The 18,537-nt window shown below is 53.7% G+C and overlaps 1 protein-coding gene across 3 annotated transcripts; it reads left to right on the top strand.

The window, feature by feature from the left end:
* The first annotated feature begins 352 nt into the window (after nt 1-352).
* On the top strand, nt 353-17,948 carry KEAP1 (kelch like ECH associated protein 1). 3 transcript variants are annotated; one of them, XM_009252776.4, is made up of 6 exons: nt 353-662; nt 3,813-4,498; nt 11,635-12,320; nt 14,054-14,259; nt 14,539-14,715; nt 17,254-17,948. In XM_009252776.4, exons 2-6 carry the CDS (start codon nt 3,860-3,862, stop codon nt 17,418-17,420), a joined length of 1,875 nt encoding a protein of 624 aa, XP_009251051.2. In that variant the 5' UTR covers nt 353-662; nt 3,813-3,859; the 3' UTR covers nt 17,421-17,948.
* The last annotated feature ends 589 nt before the right edge of the window (nt 17,949-18,537 follow it).

The raw sequence follows: 18,537 nt of genomic DNA, 5'->3' as shown, positions 1-18,537 counted from the left end.
ACATCGCGAGACCCCATCTCGACAGAAAAACAAACAAACAAACAAAAACTAAAAATTACCCGGGTGTAGTGGCGCGTGTCTGTGGTCCCAGCTACTCAGGAGGCTGAGGTGGGAGGATCGCTTGAGGCCAGGAGCTCGAGGCTGCAGTGAGCCGCGATTGCGCCACTGCACTCCAGCCTGGGCGTGCGGATCAGAGCGAGACTTTGTCTCTAAAGGAAAAAAAAAAAAAAAAAGAAAGAAAGAAAGCAAAGCAAAGAAAAGAAAACCTAGCGAGGTAGACGATTTTCCCTGGATACTGAGGCCGCCGGACCACGAGGCCGGCGCTGTGCGTTGTTAAAAGGAGAATAGCAGGTGGTGGCGCGCAGCCCCGCGAGGAGACATCCGGCAACGAAACCGGGAGATGGAAGGGACAGTGAGAAGGGGGGCCTGGCTGTGCGCCCCCGCCCGACGCCCCACTCCTAGCCGACGGGCGCCGGGCACCTGCGGGAAAGGCGGGAGAATCGCCGCTCCTTTCCTGCCGCGCCCTTTCCGCCCTCTCCCCGCCTCCTTTTCGGGCGTCCCGAGGCTGCTCCCCAACCGACAACCAAGACCCCGCAGGCCACGCAGCCCTGGAGCCGAGGTCCCTCGACGGCGGAGGCGCCCGCGGGTCCCCTACAGCCAAGGTAAGGCAGGAATCGCCCGGTCTGGGTCGCGGCCCCCCGACTTCCCGGAAGCGCAGTGCGCCGGTGGCATCACCGTGCCCGGAGCCCCTGCGCGCCCCGGCCATCCCCACTCCGAGGGACCCCCCTACGGAGGCGACCTGGAGGCTGAGGTGAGCGCTTGGGCAGCAGCGACGCGGAGGGGTGTCCACCCCACCCCTGGTGCCGGCCGGGGCGCGCAGGCCTGGAACTCGGGGTTCAGACTCCTCGCGACTCGGACCACGCTGCTGAGCTCGCTCAGGGTCGCGTGCCCCCGCCCCGCCGCCATGCTGGGCGCCGTGGTGGCCGCGCAGCTAGGCGACAGCAGGCGTGGGCGGGGGTGGGGAGTGGCCCCTCAGCAGTCCCTACCGCCCGAGGCCAGGGCCCGGGGACTTTTATTGTGACACGGCGGGCGCCCGGCTCTGCTTAGTCATGGTGACCTGCGCGCGCTCCGCGCCTCCCCCACGCGCAGCGATGGAGGCGCCGGGGCTCCGGCGGTGGAGGCGGAGCCGGAGCGCGGCCATGGCGGGGTGAGTGAGGCGGGATGTGCCCGGGCTGCGGGCATCGCGGGCCGCGAGTGCCCCTGCGGCCGTGCCCGGAGACCAGGAAAACGGGCACCACGGCCCAGGGCGCCTCCGAGTTCCCCGCCAGGACTCGGAGGGCCAGGAGGGCGCGGCCTGGATGGATCTTTTTGTTGGACGGCGCAACTCTCGGGGTGGCCCGGGAGCGGCGGAAACCGAGCGAGAGAACCAGGAGGCGCCGCGCAGACGGAGGCTCGGGGGCTCCGAGGCGTTGGGGGGCTCGATCTGCGTTCTGGGGTTGGCAGCCGAGAGGCCGCGGTGGGGGTCACTTCCTCGCCTCACTGGGCCCGGTGGAGGCTCAGGAGGGGCATGCGCAGTCGCCCACTTGCCGCTTTGTAGGGTGGGGGAAGTGCCCGGTGCCCAAGGGGCATTGTTGACCGATTGGCCAAAGACCAAGAGGCAAACCCAGGGCCTTGGCACCAGAGTGGGGGCCGAGTGGCACCCACGGAGGGTGGAGGAAGCCGCTCTGGCAGGCACGGTGGCAGGGCAGTTAGCCAACCACCCGTTTATTGACCCCTGCGCAGTGCCAGGCCCCAGGCGAGAGGCACAGGAGAGGGTTGGCCCGACGCCGACCTACATAGGTCTCCCTGCCATTTGAGGCGCTGGGGCCGAGGACGAGAGACAGTCGATCAACAGACAAGCAAAGGAGGTCATTTCAGTTCCTGACAAGCGCAGTAATGACAATAAAACAGGGAAGAGGGGACTTTGAGTTGAGCCCCAGAAAGAGGGGAGTGAGAACTTGCAGATCCACTTGTGGGGAGCCACTTGGAGATCCCCCACTCCTTTCAAAACATAACTCACGTCTGGGCACAGCAGCCTATGCCTGTAATCCCAGCATTTTGGGAGGTCGAAGAGGGGGATCACTTGAGGCCAGGAGGTTGAGACCACCCTGGCCAACATGGTGAAATCCCATCTCTACTAAAAATACAAAAAATTAGCCCATCGTGGTGGCTGGTGCCTGTAATCCCAGCTACTCAGGAGGCCGAAGTATAAGAATATCTTTTTTTCTTTTTTTTGAGACGGAGTCTTGTTCTGTCACCCAGGCTGGAATGCAGTGGCGCGATCTCGGCTCACTGCAAGCTCTGCTTTCTGGGTTCACGCCTTTCTCCCGCCTCAGCCTCCCGTGTAGCTGGGACTACAGGCGCCCACCGCCACACTCGGCTAATTTTTTGTATTTTTAGTAGAGACGGGGTTTCACCATGTTAGCCAGGATGGTCTCGATCTTCTGACCTTGTGATCCGCCCGCCTCGGCCTCCCAAAGTGCTGGGATTACAGGCGTGAGCCACCAGGCCTGGCCGAGAATATCTTGAACTCGGGAGGCAGAGGTTGCAGTGAGCCAAGATCGCACCACTGTACTCCAGCCTGGGCAACAGAGCGAGACTCTGTCTCGAAAAACAAAACACAAAACACATAACTCATCTCCTGGCCCTCCAGGCTCCAGGGGTTTCCATGAAACCCTTCCTTAAGCCCTTAGCTCTCATTGCACTCCTTCCCAATTCTCCAGATTGACTGTCTCAGCCTCTGAGCCACTGCACTTGCTGTTTCCTCTGCCTGCAAAACTACTCCCCAGCCTCCCACTTTATAATAATTTTCATCCTTGTCTCAGCTCCAACCTCACCTTCTCAAAGAGGCTTGCTCTGCCAGATTTTAAAAAACTGCACCCCGGGTCAGGCATGGTAGCTTACGCCTGTAATCCCAGCACTTCGGGATGCCAAGGCGGGAGGTTCACTTGAGGTCAGGAGTTTGAGACCAGCCTGGCCAACATGGTGAAACCCAGTCTCTACTAAAAATACAAAAACTAGCCGGGTGTGGTGGCGGACGCCTGTAGTCCCAGCTACTCGGGAGGCTGAGGCAGGAGGATCGCTTGAACCCGGGAGGCGGAGGTTGCAATGAGCCAAGATCGAGCCACTGCACTCCAGCCTGGGTGACAGAGTGAGACTCCATCTCAAAAAAATAAAAACAAACAAACAAATTGCACCCGATTCTCACATTGTCACAATGCTGTTGTAATTTTCTTCATGAAGCTGTTTTTCCAGGTCTTGCTTATTTTAGCTTATGATTGCTCCTCCCTGCAGTTATCAGCTCCCGCAGGGTAGGATTTTTGTGTGTTTTGCTCACTGCTGTGTCAGCACCCAGATCAGTGCCTGGCATACAGTAGGTGCCCAATAAATGGTGAGGCAAATGAAGGAATGAGCTCAACATGCTCTAGAAAGGGAAAGGCCGCCAGATTGCTGAAGCAGAGTGATCAAAGGGAAGAGGTGGCAGGGGCTAATTGTGTAGGGCTTTGCAGGCTGTTGAGGAGTTCAGTTTTACTAGGTACTGTGGGAGGCATTGGAGGATCCAGAGCAGGGGAGAGACATGACTTCATGTATGTTTTAAGATGGGCTTTTGGGCTGATCAGGTCCGGGAAGTTTACAAGTTTGCAAATGGATTCTGCTTCTCCTACTTTGCAGGAAAACTGACCTAGGAATTGCTTTATCTTGCAAAATGAGGCCCGGCAGGTGCTGGCCCAGCCCCAACCCCTGCCCCCTGCCCTGTGCTCTCTCCCCTCCAGGTCCCTGAGTGCCAGAGGTGGTGGTGTTGCTTATCTTCTGGAACCCCATGCAGCCAGATCCCAGGCCTAGCGGGGCTGGGGCCTGCAGCCGATTCCTGCCCCTGCGGTCACAGTGCCCTGAGGGGGCAGGGGACGCGGTGATGTACGCCTCCACTGAGTGCAAGGCGGAGGTGACGCCCTCCCAGCATGGCAACCGCACCTTCAGCTACACCCTGGAGGATCATACCAAGCAGGCCTTTGGCATCATGAACGAGCTGCGGCTCAGCCAGCAGCTGTGTGACGTCACACTGCAGGTCAAGTACCAGGATGCACCGGCCGCCCAGTTCATGGCCCACAAGGTGGTGCTGGCCTCATCCAGCCCGGTCTTCAAGGCCATGTTCACCAACGGGCTGCGGGAGCAGGGCATGGAGGTGGTGTCCATCGAGGGTATCCACCCCAAGGTCATGGAGCGCCTCATCGAATTCGCCTACACGGCCTCCATCTCCATGGGCGAGAAGTGTGTCCTCCACGTCATGAACGGCGCTGTCATGTACCAGATCGACAGCGTTGTCCGCGCCTGCAGTGACTTCCTGGTGCAGCAGCTGGACCCCAGCAATGCCATCGGCATCGCCAACTTCGCTGAGCAGATTGGCTGTGTGGAGTTGCACCAGCGTGCCCGGGAGTACATCTACATGCATTTCGGGGAGGTGAGCGGGGAAGTGGGGCTGGGGGCGTGTCAGGAGAAGGACCAGGGATGGACGAGTGCTCATCACTGTCTCCCCTTGAGATGTGAAGGCAGGAAACTGGAGAAAAAGGAGGTTCTGAGCTGGGTACGGTGGTGTAGTCCCCACAGTTTGAGGGGCCAAGGCGGGGGGATTGCCTGAGGCCAAGAGTTCAAGACCAGCCCAGGCAACATAATGACAACCTGTCTCTAAACAAACAAACACACAAACAAAAAACAACTGGGGCCAGGCGTGGTGGCTCACGCCTGTAATCCCAACACTTTGGGAGGCCGAGGCAGGTGGATCACCTGAGGTAAGGAGTTCGAGACCAGCCTGGCCAACATAGCTAAAATCCATCTCTACTAAAAATATAAAAATTAGCCAGGCCTGGTGGCGGGTGCCTGTAGTCCCAGCTGCTCAGGAGGCTGAGGCAGGAGAATCGCTTGAACCAGGAGGCGGAGGTTGCAGTGAGCCAAGATCGAGCCACTGCATTCCAGCTTGCGTGACAGAGCAAGACTCAGTTTCAAAAAAAAAAAAAATTTAAAAAACAACTGGGGTTCTGAGTTCGTTGTCTACACATGTGGGGAGACTGGTGAACAGCTGAGGAAGGTGAGGTCTTCATATGTCTCTGGGCTCCCTGGTTTCTCTGGGGTCAAAGGTGGGGACAGAGTGCAGTGAACAGCAGCCAAATCCTAGGGTAGCCCAGCCTTTCGGGCAGTCAGCAAATGTTTATTGGACACCCGTGACAGGCTGCAAGCTGTTAAGTCTGAACCTTAGTCATGTTTTCTTTGGTCCACACAATGTCCTTATACTGTTTTTGGTTTCGTTTTCGTTTCTCAGTGAAGGAAATTATCTATAGAAATTGACAAGAGAGAGCAGGGCCCAGTGGCTCAAGCCTGTAATCCCAGCACTTTGGGAGGCTGAGGCGGGTGGCTCACCTGAGGTCAGGAGTTTGAGACCAGCCTGACCAATATGGTGAAACCCCGTCTCTAATAAAAATACAAAAAAAGAAAACTAGCCGGGTGTGGTGGCATGTGACTATAGTCCCTGCTACTCGAGAGGCTGAGACAGGAGAATCGCTTGAACCGGGGAGGTGGAGGTTGCAGTGAGCCGAGATCGCGCCATTGCACTCCAGCCTGGGCGACAGAGCGAGACTCTGTCTCAAAAACAAAAAACAAAACAAAACAAAACAAAACAAAACCCGGGCACGGTGGCTCATGCCTGTAATCCCAGCACTTTGGAAGGCCGAGGCGGGCAGATCACCTGAGGTCGGGAGTTCAAGACCAGCCTGACCAACACGGAGAAACCACGTCTCTATTAAAAATGCAAAATTAGCCTGGCATGGTGGCGCATGCCTGTAATCCCAGCTACTCGGGAGGCTGAGGCAGGAGAATCGCTTGAACCCGGGAGACGGAGGTTGCAGTGAGCTGAGATTGCGCCATTGCACTCCAGCCTGGGCAATAAGAGCGAAACTCTGTCTCAAAAAAAAAAAAGTTTTTGAAGAGATTAGGTCTTGCTCTGTCCCCAGGCTGGAGTACAGTGGTGCCATCATAGCTCACTGTAGCCTCCAACTCGGGCTCAAGGAGGCCTCCTACCTCAGCCTCCTGAGTAGCTGGGACTATAGGTACGCAGCACCACGCATGGCTAATTTTTTAGTTTTTAAATTTTTTTGTAGAGACAGGGCCTTGCTATGTTGCTGAGACTGGTCTCAAACCTCCCGGCTTTGAAAAATCCTCTGGCTTTGGCCTCCCATAGTGTTGGGATTACAGGTATGAAGCACCACACCAGCACCAGGCCAAGAAGTGTTTATTGAGCACTTGCTGTGGGCCAGCCCCTGTTCTAAGTGATATACGTCCTTTGCATCATTGACTATTCCCAACCGTCCTATGAGGCAGTACTTTCCTTCGGCCTAGGCAAGCAGGGCAGTGCCCCAGGCCCCAAGCCTTCGGGAGTCCCATGTCTTGGTGTTCCTTCCTGGAAATTTTCTAAGTCCTCCACTGGCTGGTACCAGCTGGGATGGATGTTACACTGATCTCTATTTCTCTCCTTCAGGGATAGATTCTTTCTTACCCTCTATGTTACATGTGGGGTTGATCAGATGCTCCAGGGCTCTCTGGCATTAGTCCTAGGGCCTGCAGCTTCTAGGAAATTGGTCTATAGAGTAGGAGAAACATATACAGTGTTTCTTTCTTGTGTTTGTATGAGCATGGGGTACTAGATTAAAATTGATTATATAGACGAGTGCCTGACAACTTTTTTTTTTGAGGCGGAGTCTCACTCTGTCACCCAGGCTGGCATGCAGTGGCACTGTATTGGCTCACTGCAACCTCCATCTCCTGGGTTCAAGCAATTCTCCTGCCTCAGCCTCCCAAGTAGCTGGGATTACAGGCGCCTACCACTATGCCCAGCTAATTTTTAAAAAATATTTTTAGTACAGATGGGGTTTCATCATGTTGGCCAGGCTGGTCTCGAACCCCTGAGCTCAGGTGATCTGCCTGCCTTGGCCTCCCTAAGTGTGCTGGGATTACAGGCATGAGACACTGCGCCCACGCCCGTCCCCCACCCCCCGGCCCTTTTTTGTTTTTGAGACTTGAGTCTGGCTCTATCGCCCAGGCTGGAGTGCAGTGGCGAGATTTCGGCTCACTGCAAGCCTCCACGTCCTGGGTTCAAGCGATTCTCATGCCTCAGCCTCCCAAGTAGCTGGGATTACAGGTGTGCACCACCACGCCGGCTAATTTTTGTATTTTTAGTAGAGACAGGGTTTCACCATGTTGGCCAGGCTGGTCTGGAACTCCTTACCTCAAGTGATCCGCCCACCTCAGCCTCCCAAAGTGCTGGGATTCAGGCGTCAGCCACCGCGCCTGGCCTCTTTTTTTTTTTTTTGAGACAGAGTCTCACTCTGTGGTCAGGCTGGAGTACAGTGGCATGATCTCGGCTCACTGCAACCTCCGCCTCTCGAGTTCAAGTGATTCTCATTCCTCATCCTCCCAAGTAGCTGGGGTTATAGGCATGTGCCACCATGCCCAGCTAATTTTTGTATTTTTTGTAGAGATGGGGTTTCACCATGTTGGTCAGGCTGGTCTTGAACTCTGACCTCGAGTGATCCGCCTGACTTGGATCACTCCCAAAGTGCTGGGATTACATGTGTGAGCCACCGCACCTGGCCTTCTTTTTTTTTTTTTAATAGAGACAGGGTCTCATTCTGTCACCCAGGCTGGAGTTCAGTGGCACGATCTCTGCTCATCACAAACTCCAGCTCCTGGGCTCAAGTGATCCTCCCACCTCAGTCTCCTGAGTAGCTGGGACTACAGGCGTGAGCTACCATGCTTGGCTAATTTTTCTATCTTTTCCTGGTAGAGATGAGGTCTTGCTATGTTGCCCAGGCTGGTCTTAAACTCCTGGGCTCAAGCAATCTTCCCGCCTTGGTCTCCCAAAGTACTGGGATTACAGGCGTGAGCCACCACACCTGGCTACAAGAAATATTTATCCAGGGCTCTGTGTACCCTAGGAGTAGCCTTACTTTGAGGTGGCCATTAATATAATCCCATTTTACAGAGGAGGAAAACCAAGGCACAGAGCATTTCAGAGATTTGCCCAAGTCACACACCTACGAAGTGGTCGGATCAAAATTCCAACTCATGCTGGTTTCTTCAGAGCTTCCACTTTTTTTTGTTGTTGTTTTTTTCTTTGGAGATGGAGTCTCACTCTGTTGCTCAGGCTGGAGTGCAGTGGCACAATCTCAGCTCACTGCAATCTCTGCCTCCTGGGTTCAAGCGATTCTCCTGCCTCAGCCTCTCCAGTAAATGGGATTACAGGTGCCCACCACCACACCTGGCTAATTTTTTTGTTTTTAGTAGAGACGGGGTTTCACCATGTTGGCCAGGCTGGTCTCGGACTTCTGACCTCAGGTGATCCGCCTGCTTTGGCCTCCCAAAGTGCTGGGATTACAGGCGGGAACCACTGTGCTGGCCCAGAGCTGTCACTTGTTTTTTCCCACAACATTCTATTGTGATTGCTTATTTTTTACTTTTTTAGTCTATTTGCCATTTTAGAAAATGATTTCATTTTAAAAAACAAGATGGGTGAGTTGGCTCGTGCGTATAATCTCAGCACTTTGGGAGGCTGAGACAGGAGAATCACATGAGCACAGGAATTCGAGGTTACAGTGGCACCTCTGCACTCCACCATAGGTGACAGAGCAAGACTCTGTCTCTTAAAAAATAAACTCAGACATCCCATCTCTACTAAAAATACAAAAATTAGCCGGGTGTGGTTGTGCGTGCCTGTAGTCCCAGCTACTCAGGAGGCTGAAGCAGAAGAATCATTTGAACCCAGGAGACAGAGTTTGCAGTGAGCCGAGATCACGCCACTATACTCCAGCCTGACGACAGAGTGAGACTCTGTCTCAAAAAAAAAAAAAAAAAAGAGGCTGGCCGCGGTGGCTCACGCCTGTAATCCCAGCACTTTGGGAGGCCGAGGCAGGTGGATCATGAGGTCAGGAGATTGAGACCATCCTGGCTAACATGGTGAAACCCCGTCTCTACTAAAAATACAAAAAATTAGCTGGATGTGGTGGTGGGCACCTGTAGTCCCAGCTACTCGGGAGACTGAGGCAGGAGAATCGCGTGAACCTGGGTGGCAGAGCTTGCAGTGAGCCAAGATCGCGCCACTGCACTCCAGCTTGGGTGACAGAGCGAGACTCCATCTCAAAAAAAATAAATAAATAAACAAACAGAAAACTCAGAGGCCAGGCACGGTGGCTCAGGCCTGTAATTTCAGCACTTTGGGAGGCCGAGGCAGGCAGATCACCTGAGGTCAGGAGTTCAAGACCAGCCTGGTTAACACGGTGAAACCCCATCTCTGCAAAAATACAAAAACAAAAATTAGCCGGGTGTGGTGGTGGGCACCTGTAGTCCCAGCTACTCGGGAGGCTGAGGCAGGAGAATGGCGCGAACCCAGGAGGCAGAGCTTGCAGTGAGCTGAGATTGCGCCACTGCACTCCAGCCTGTGCGACAGAGCAAGACTCCATCTCAAAAAAAAAAAAAAAAAAAGCCAAGCCAGGTATGGTGATGCTGCACACCTGTAATCCTCAGGAGGCTGAAGTAGGAGAATCATTTTGAGCTCAAGAGTTTAAGACCAACAGCCAGACACGGTGGCTCACGCCTGTAATCCCAGCACTTTGGAAGGCAAGGGGGTGGGCCACTTGAGGTCAGGAGTTCCAGACCAACCTGGCCAACATGGTGAAACCCTGTCTCTACCATAAAAATATGAAAATTAGCTGTGCGTGGTGGTACACACCTGTAGTCCCAGTGACTCGGGAGGCTGAGGTGGGAAGATCGTTTGAGCCCAGGAGTTCAAGGCTGCAGTGAGCTATGATTGTGCCACTGCACTACAGCCTAGGTGACAGAGCAAAACTCTCTCTCAAAAGCAAAAACAGGCCGGGTCCAGTGGCTCACACCTGTAATCCTAGCACTTAGGGAGGCTGAGATGGGCAGATCACCTAAGGTCAAGAGTTCAAGATTGGCCGGGCGCAGTGGCTCACGCCTGTAATCCCAGCACTTTGGGAGGCCGAGGCGGGCGGATCACGAGGTCAGGAGATTGAGACCATCCTGGCTAACACAGTCACCCCATCTCTACTAAAAATACAAAAAAAATTAGCCAGGCACGGTGGTGGGCCCCTGTAGTCCCAGCTACTTGGGAGGCTGAGGCAGGAGAATGGCGTGAACCCGGGAGGTGGAGCTTGCAGTCAGCCGAGATAGCGCCACTGCAGTCCGGCCTGGGCAAAAGAGCGAGACTCCGTCTCAAAAAAAAAAAAAAAAAGAGTTTGAGACCAGCCTGGCCAACATGAAGAAACCCCATCTCTACTAAAAATACATAGTGAAACCCCGTCTCTACTAAAAATAAACACAAAAAAATGGCCAGGCGCGGTGGTCATGCCTGTAATCCCAGCACTTTGGGAGGCTAAGGCGGGTGGATCACAAGGTCAGGAGATCGAGACCATCCTGGCTAACACGGTGAAACCCCATCTCTACTAAAAAAAATACAAAAAAACTTAGCCGGGCATGGTCGCAGGCGCCTGTAGTCCCAGCTACTCGGGAGGCTGAGGCAGGAGAATGGCGTGAACCCAGGAGGCGGAGGTTGCAGCGAACGGAGATCGCTCCACTGCACTCCAGCCTGGGCGACAGAGCAAGACTGTCTCAAAAAAAAAAAAAAAAAAAAATTAGCTGCTGTGGAGGCACACTCCTGTAATGCTAGCTACTGGGGAGGCTGAGGCAGGAGAATCACTTGAACCTGGGTGGCGGAGGTTGCAGTGAAGCAAGATCACACCACTGCACTCCAGCTTGGGCAACAGAGTAAGACTCCATATCAAAAAAAATAAAATAAAAATTAATGGGGCATGGTAGTGGGTGCCTGTAATGCCAGCTACTTGAGAGGCTGAGGCAGGAAAATTGCTTGAACCTGGGAGGCAGAAGTTGCAGTGAGCCTAGATCATGCCAGTGCACTCCAGCCTGGGTGACAGAGCGAGACTCTGTCTCAAAAACCAAAAACCAAAGCCAAATGATACCCCAGGGTACACGATCTACTGAATCTTTGCCCATTTTCCTGAGTCCTGATGACATACTTGGCACACAGTATTAACTCTTTTTTTTTTTTTCTTTGAGACGGAGTCTTGCTCTGTCGCCCAGGCTGGAGTGCAGTGGCGCAATATCGGCTCACTGCAACCTCTGCCTCCCGCCTCCCGGGTTCAAGCAATTCTTCTGCTTCAGCCTCCCGAGTAGCTGGGACTAGAGGCGTGTGCCACCACACCCGGGTAATTTTTGTATTTTTAGTAGAGATGGGGTTTCACCATATTGGCCAGGCTGGTCTCTCAACTCCTGACCTCGTGATCCACCAGCCTCGGCCTCCCAAAGTGCTGGCATTACAGGCGTGAGCCACCGCGCCTGGCGGTATTAACTCATTTAGTCATCACAATGTATGCGGTTCCTATTATTTGAATCCCCATTTAGCAGATAAGGAAGCTGAGACTGTCAGCGGCAGTGATAAGTTACTTGTCCCGGTCCTGCTTGGTGAGGTGTGGGGGTGACTGGGGAGTCAGCCCGTCCCACTGTCGCCCTCTGCAGGTGGCCAAGCAAGAGGAGTTCTTCAACTTGTCCCACTGCCAACTGGTGACCCTCATCAGCCGGGACGACCTGAACGTGCGCTGCGAGTCCGAGGTCTTCCACGCCTGCATCAACTGGGTCAAGTACGACTGCGAACAGCGACGGTTCTACGTCCAGGCGCTGCTGCGGGCCGTGCGCTGCCACTCGTTGACGCCGAACTTCCTGCAGATGCAGCTGCAGAAGTGCGAGATCCTGCAGTCCGACTCCCGCTGCAAGGACTACCTGGTCAAGATCTTCGAGGAGCTCACCCTGCACAAGCCCACACAGGTGATGCCCTGCCGGGCGCCCAAGGTGGGCCGCCTGATCTACACCGCAGGCGGCTACTTCCGACAGTCGCTCAGCTACCTGGAGGCTTACAACCCCAGTGACGGCACCTGGCTCCGGTTGGCGGACCTGCAGGTGCCACGGAGCGGCCTGGCCGGCTGCGTGGTGGGCGGGCTGTTGTACGCCGTGGGCGGCAGGAACAACTCCCCTGACGGCAACACCGACTCCAGCGCCCTGGACTGTTACAACCCCATGACCAATCAGTGGTCGCCCTGCGCCCCCATGAGCGTGCCCCGCAACCGCATCGGGGTGGGGGTCATCGATGGGCACATCTATGCAGTCGGCGGCTCCCACGGCTGCATCCACCACAACAGTGTGGAGAGGTGAGTGGTAGCGCCTGGGGGTGGGCTCGGAGGGTCCTGCTCCTGGCAAGTCCCAAGACACTGAGATCCGGGGTTTCTTCCTGAGGCTGTTTCCTCTCCCTGTCTTCAGGGAGTGGAGGCCTCAGGATGAAGCTAAGCTCCTTGGAGAGTTCTAGTCAGTTACCTTGGATTCTGTGCCTGGGGCTGGGAAATGCTTAGGGGACTGTCACAAACCCATATGGTTCCTTTGTGCAGATTTGGAAAATGTTCCATCAGTTGGAAATTGTTGGGCCAGGCACTGTGGCCCATACCTGTAATCCGGGACTTTGGGAGGCTGAGGTGGGAGGATTGCTTGAGTCCAGGAGACTAGCCTGGGCAATAGAGTAAGACCCTGTCTCTCTTGCTCTGTTGCCCAGGCTGGAGTGCACTGGTGCCATCTTGGGTCACTGCAACCTCGACTCCCAGGTTCAAGTGATTCTCCTGCCTCAGCCCCTGGGGTAGCTGGGACTACAGGTACCCACCACCACGCCTGGTTAATTTTTGTATTTTTTGTAGAGATGGGGTTTCACCATGTTGGCCAGGCTGGTCTTGAACTCCTGTCCTCAAGGGATTCTCCCACCTCAACCTCTCAAAGTGCTGCGATTACAGGCGTGAGCCACTGTGACAGACCTAAAGGACTCTTTGAGCATCAAAGAGTGATGCTGAATGTGTGATTTCTCCTTTCTGAGACGTTATCTTATTATCTGTGAAGTGGGGGATCTGACTGAGCCACTAGGGGTTTATCAGATGTGTTTTTGAACTTGAGCAATTGATGGCTAGGAGGCTCAGTTTCGTCATTTGGAAAATGGAGTTGCTGATACCTCAATCCTTGGAGAACAACTGCAAGCACTAAAGTTCGAGTGGAGGTGGGCACGGTGGTGTGCACCTGTAGTCCCAGCTACTCAGGAGGCTGAGCCAGGAGGGTCCCTTGAGCCCAAGAGTTGGTAGCTGCAGGCTGGGCACGGTGGCTCATGCCTGTAATCCCAGCCCTTTGGAAAGCTGAGGCAGGCAGATCACTTGAGGTCAGGTGTTCGAGACCAGCCTGGCCAACATGGTGAAACCCAATTTCTACTAAAAATACAAAAATTAGCCAGGCGTGGTGGTGGGTGCCTGTTATCCCAGCTACTTGTGAGGCTGAGGCTGAATAACTGCTTGAACTCAGGAGGTGGAGGTTGCAGTGAGCCATGCTCTCACCATTGCACTCCATCTCAAAAAAAAATAAAAATAAAAAAGTTTGAAGCTTCAGTGAGCTGGGATTGCACCACTGCACTCCCGCCTGGACAACAGAGCAAGACCCTGTCTCTTTTTTTTTTTTTTTGAGACAGAGTCTCGCTCTGTTGCCCAGGTTGGAGTGCAGTGGCATGATCTCGGCTCGCTGCAACCTCCGCCTCCAGGGTTCAAGTGATTATCTTGCCTCAGCCTCCCAAGTAGCTGGGATTACAGGCAGCTGCCATCACACCCAGCTAATTTTTGTACTTTTAGTAGAGACAGGGTTTTACCATGTTGGCCAGGCTGGTCTCAAACTTCTGAGCTCAGATGATCTGCCCTCCTCGGCCTTCCAAAGTGCTGGGATTACAGGCATGAGCCATCACGCCCAATGACCCTGTCTCTTTAAGGGGAAAAAAAAAGGAAAAAAAAAGAGTATCTGGCCCTTAAGTATTCCACGAAGGTCAGCTATAATGGCCATTGTCCCCATTTTTCTTATGCCCTTGCAGGTATGAGCCAGAGCGGGACGAGTGGCACTTGGTGGCCCCAATGCTGACACGAAGGATCGGGGTGGGCGTGGCTGTCCTCAATCGTCTGCTTTATGCCGTGGGGGGCTTTGATGGGACAAACCGCCTTAATTCAGCTGAGTGTTACTACCCAGAGAGGAACGAGTGGCGAATGATCGCAGCAATGAACACCATCCGAAGCGGGGCAGGTGGGTGGGGACGGTAGGGAGGGGAGCACCCAGGAACACCCCCAACCATCCTGGGGGGAAACTGAGCCAGGCCTGGGAGAGACCCTCTGTTGCAACCCTCATGATGGGGTAACCACAGAAGCCCTGGATTCTGATAGAGTCCAAGCTTTTCTCTCTCCCCGCTTCATTTCTGAGGGTGAGAAGGGAGAGGAGAGAGGAAAGGTCTCCCTCAAGGAGGTGATGGCTGGGGTTCCCAAAGCCAGACCCCCAGAGTCACCTTCTCTGCACGGTGCCCTTTAGGCGTCTGTGTCCTGCACAACTGTATCTATGCTGCTGGGGGCTATGATGGTCAGGACCAGCTGAACAGCGTGGAGCGCTACGACGTGGAAACAGAGACGTGGACTTTCGTAGCCCCCATGAAGCACCGGCGAAGTGCCCTGGGGATCACTGTCCACCAGGGGAGAATCTACGTCCTTGGTGAGGTCCTGGGGGCAGGGAAGAGTCCTGACTAGCCCATCTTTTGTGGACTGCTTTTGCTTTTGCTTTCCTTTTTTTTTTTTTTTTTTTTTTTTTAGAAACAAGATCTCGCTTTGTTGCCTAGGCTGGAGTGCAGTGGTGTGATCACAGCTCGCCCAGGCTGGAGTGCAGTGGTGTGATCACAGCTCGCTGGAGCCTCAACAGCCTGGGCTCCAGCCATCCTACTGCCTCAGCCTCCCAAGTAGCAGGGACCACAGGCGCGCACCACCACACTCGGCTAATGTTTTTTTTCTTTTGAGATGGAGTCTCACAGTGCTGCCCAGGCTGGAGTGCAATGGCATGATCTCAGCTCACTGCAGCCTCCATCTCCTGGGTTCAAGCAATTCTCCTGTCTCAGCCTCCTGAGTAGCTGAGACTACAGGCGCATGCCACCGCACCAGGCTAATTTTTTGTATTTTAGTAGAGACGGGGTTTCACCATGTTGGCCAGGCTGGTCTTGAACCCCTGACCTCGTGATCCACCCGCCTCGACCTCCCAAGTGCTAAGATTAGAGGCGTGAGACACCGCGCCCGGCCTGTTTTTTTTATTTTTATTTTTATTTTTTTGAGACAGAGTCTCAGTCTGTTGCCAGGCTGCAGTGCAATGGCACGATCTCAGCTCACTGCAACCTCTGCCTCCTGGTTTCAAGTGATTCTCCCCCATCAGCCTCCCAAGTAGCTGAGATTACAGGCGCCTGCCACTATGCCCGGCTAATTTTTGTATTTTAGTAGAGATGGGGGTTTCACCATGTTGGTCAGGCTGGTCTTGAACTCCTGACCTCAGGTGATCTGCCCACCTCGGCCTCCCAAAGTGCTGGGATTACAGGTGTGAGCCACCGCGCCCAGCTTAATGTTTTTATTTATTTTTATTTTATTTTATTTTATTTTTTTGAGACAGAGTTTTGCTCGTGTTGCCCAGGCTGGAGTGCAATGGCGCAATCTTGGCTCACTGCAACCTCTGCCTCCCAGGTTCAAGTGATTCTCCTGTCTCAGCCTCCTGAGTAGCTGGGAATACAGGCACGCGCCACCACGCCTAGCTAATTTTTTTTTTTTTTGAGATGGAGTTTCGCTTTCGTTGCCCATGCTGGAGTGCAATGGCTCGATCTCGGCTCACTGCAACCTCCACCTGGCAGGTTCAAGCGATTTTCCCTCAGCCTCCCGAGTAGCTGAGGTTACAGGCATGCACCACCACGCCTGGCTAATTTTGTATTTTTAGCAGAGAAGGGTTTTCTCCATGTTGGTCAGGCTGGTCTCGAACTCCTGACCTTAGGTGATCTGCCCGCCTCGGTCTCCCAGAGGGATGGGATTACAGGTGTGAGCCACCGTGCCCGGCCAATTTTGATTTTTAGTAGAGATGCGGTTTCACAATGTTAGCCAGGCTGGTCTTGAGCTCCTGACCTCAGGTGATCCACCTGCCTCAGCCTCTGAAAGTCTTGGGATTAGGCATGAGCCACTGCGCCCGGCCTTTATTTTATTTTATTTTTATTTATTTTTATTTTATTTTATTTTATTTATTTATTTATTTATTTATTTATTTATTTATTTATTTATTTTGAGATGGAGTCTTGCTCTGTCACCAGGCTGGAGTGCAGTGGCACAATCTCAGCTCACTGCAACCTCCGCCTCCCAGATTCTCCTACCTCAAGCGATTCTCCTACCTCAGTCTTCCAGGTAGCTGAGATTACAGGCGTGCATCACCAAGCGCATCTAATTTTTGTATTTTTAGTAGATACAGGGTTTCACTATGTTGGCGAGGCTGGTCTCGAACTCCTGATCTCAGGTGATCTGCCCGCCTCGGCCTCCCAAAGTGCTGGGATTGCAGGCATGAGCCACCATGAATGGCCTATTTTCCTATTTTTATTTATTTATTTTGAGATAGGGTCTCACTCTGTTGCCTAGGCTAGAGTACAGTGGTACAATCTCTGCTCACTGCAACCTCTGCCTCCCAGACTCAACTGATCCTCCCCACCTCAGCCTTCCTAGTAGTTAGGACTACAGGCGCACACCACCACGCCTGGCTGAATTTTTATGTTTTTTTATAGAGATGGGGCTTCACCATGTTGCCCAGGCTGGTCTCAAACTCCTGGACTCAAGTGATCCACCCACCTCAGTCTCCCAAAGTGCTGGGATTACAGGACTTTTTTATAGAGATGGGGCTTCACCATGTTGCCCAGGCTGGTCTCAAACTCCTGGACTCAAGTGATCCACCCACCTCAGTCTCCTAAAGTGCTGGGATTACAGGCGTGAGCTACCACGCCTGGCCATTTTTGTTTTTTTTTTTTAGTAAGAGACTAGGGTTTTGCTATGTTGCCCAGGCTGGCCTCAAACTCCTGGCCTCAAGCGATCCTGCCGCCTCAGCCCTGCAAAGTGCTAGGATTATAGGCGTGAGCCACCGCGCCCGGCCTGCTTTTGCATCTCACAGCTGCTTCTCTCTCTTTCTGTCCCCTGCTCTTGGATGTGGTGTGACAGGTGGTGACCATCCCTTCTGTTCTTCCCGCAGGAGGCTATGATGGTCACACGTTCCTGGACAGTGTGGAGTGTTACGACCCAGATACAGACACCTGGAGCGAGGTGACCAGAATGACATCGGGCCGGAGTGGGGTGGGCGTGGCTGTCACCATGGAGCCCTGCCGGAAGCAGATTGACCAGCAGAACTGTACCTGTTGAAGCACTTTTGTTTCTTGGGCAAAAATACAGTCCAATGGGAAGTATCATTGTTTTTGTACAAAAACCGGGACTAAAAGAAAAGACAGCACTGCAAATAACCCATCTTCCAGGAAGGGAGGCCGGGATGCCTCAGTGTTAAAATGACATCTCAAAAGAAGTCCAAAGCGGGAATCATGTGCCCCTCAGCGGAGCCTCGGGAGTGTCCAAGACAGCCTGGCTGGGAAAGGGGGTGTGGAAAGAACAGGCTTCCAGGAGAGAGGCCCCCAAACCCTCTGTCCCAGTTAATAGGCCTGGGTCCCACTCACCCACGCCAGCAGCTGTCACCGTGTGATTTATTCTTGGATACCTGGGAGGGGGTCAGTGGGGGCCTCAGGGGGAGGCCCCCTCTGGAAATGTGGTTCCCAGGGATGGGCCTGTACATAGAAGCCACCGGTTGGCACTTCCCCACCGGATGGACAGTTATTTTGTTGATAAGTAACCCTGTAATTTTCCAAGGAAAATAAAGAACAGACTAACTAGTGTCTTTCACCCTGGCTCTGGGCTGGAGGTCTGAAACCCAGGGCCAGAAAGGGCTCTTCTTCTGAAACACACTCCTCTTTGACTTAGGGCTGGTATTTGAAACCAGTTTGTAATCTTTGCCCATCGCATTTTGATATGTAGGGCATCTTTCTCCCCGCAGGCAAGCCACACAGTTGTCCTTCAGTTTCAGCTGCCTTGGAAGACAAGGAGCTAATTCCTAGTCACATCTCCTAGGGCTCCCCAAGGTCAATTTTTTTTTTTTTTTTTTGAGATGGAGTTTCGTTCTTCTTGCCTAGGCTGGAGTGCGATGGCGGGATCTCAGCTCACTGCGACCTCAGCCTCCTGGGTTCAAGTGATTCTCCTGCCTCAGCCTCCCGAGTAGCTGGGATTACAGGCATGTGCCACCACGCCTGGCTAATTTTGTATTTCAGTAGGGTTTCTCCATGTTGGTGAGGCTGATCTCAACTCCTGACCTCAGGTGATCCGCCCACCTCGGCCTCCCAAAGTGCTGGGATTACAGGCGTGAGCCACCATGCCTGGCCTACTTTTTTTTTTCAGGACGGAGTTTTGCAACCTCCTACTCCAGGGTTCAAGTGAT

The sequence above is a fragment of the Pongo abelii genome, chromosome 20, assembly GCF_028885655.2.
Source record: "Pongo abelii isolate AG06213 chromosome 20, NHGRI_mPonAbe1-v2.0_pri, whole genome shotgun sequence".
NCBI lineage: Eukaryota > Metazoa > Chordata > Mammalia > Primates > Hominidae > Pongo > Pongo abelii.
This window is presented reverse-complemented; position numbering and strand designations above follow the sequence as displayed.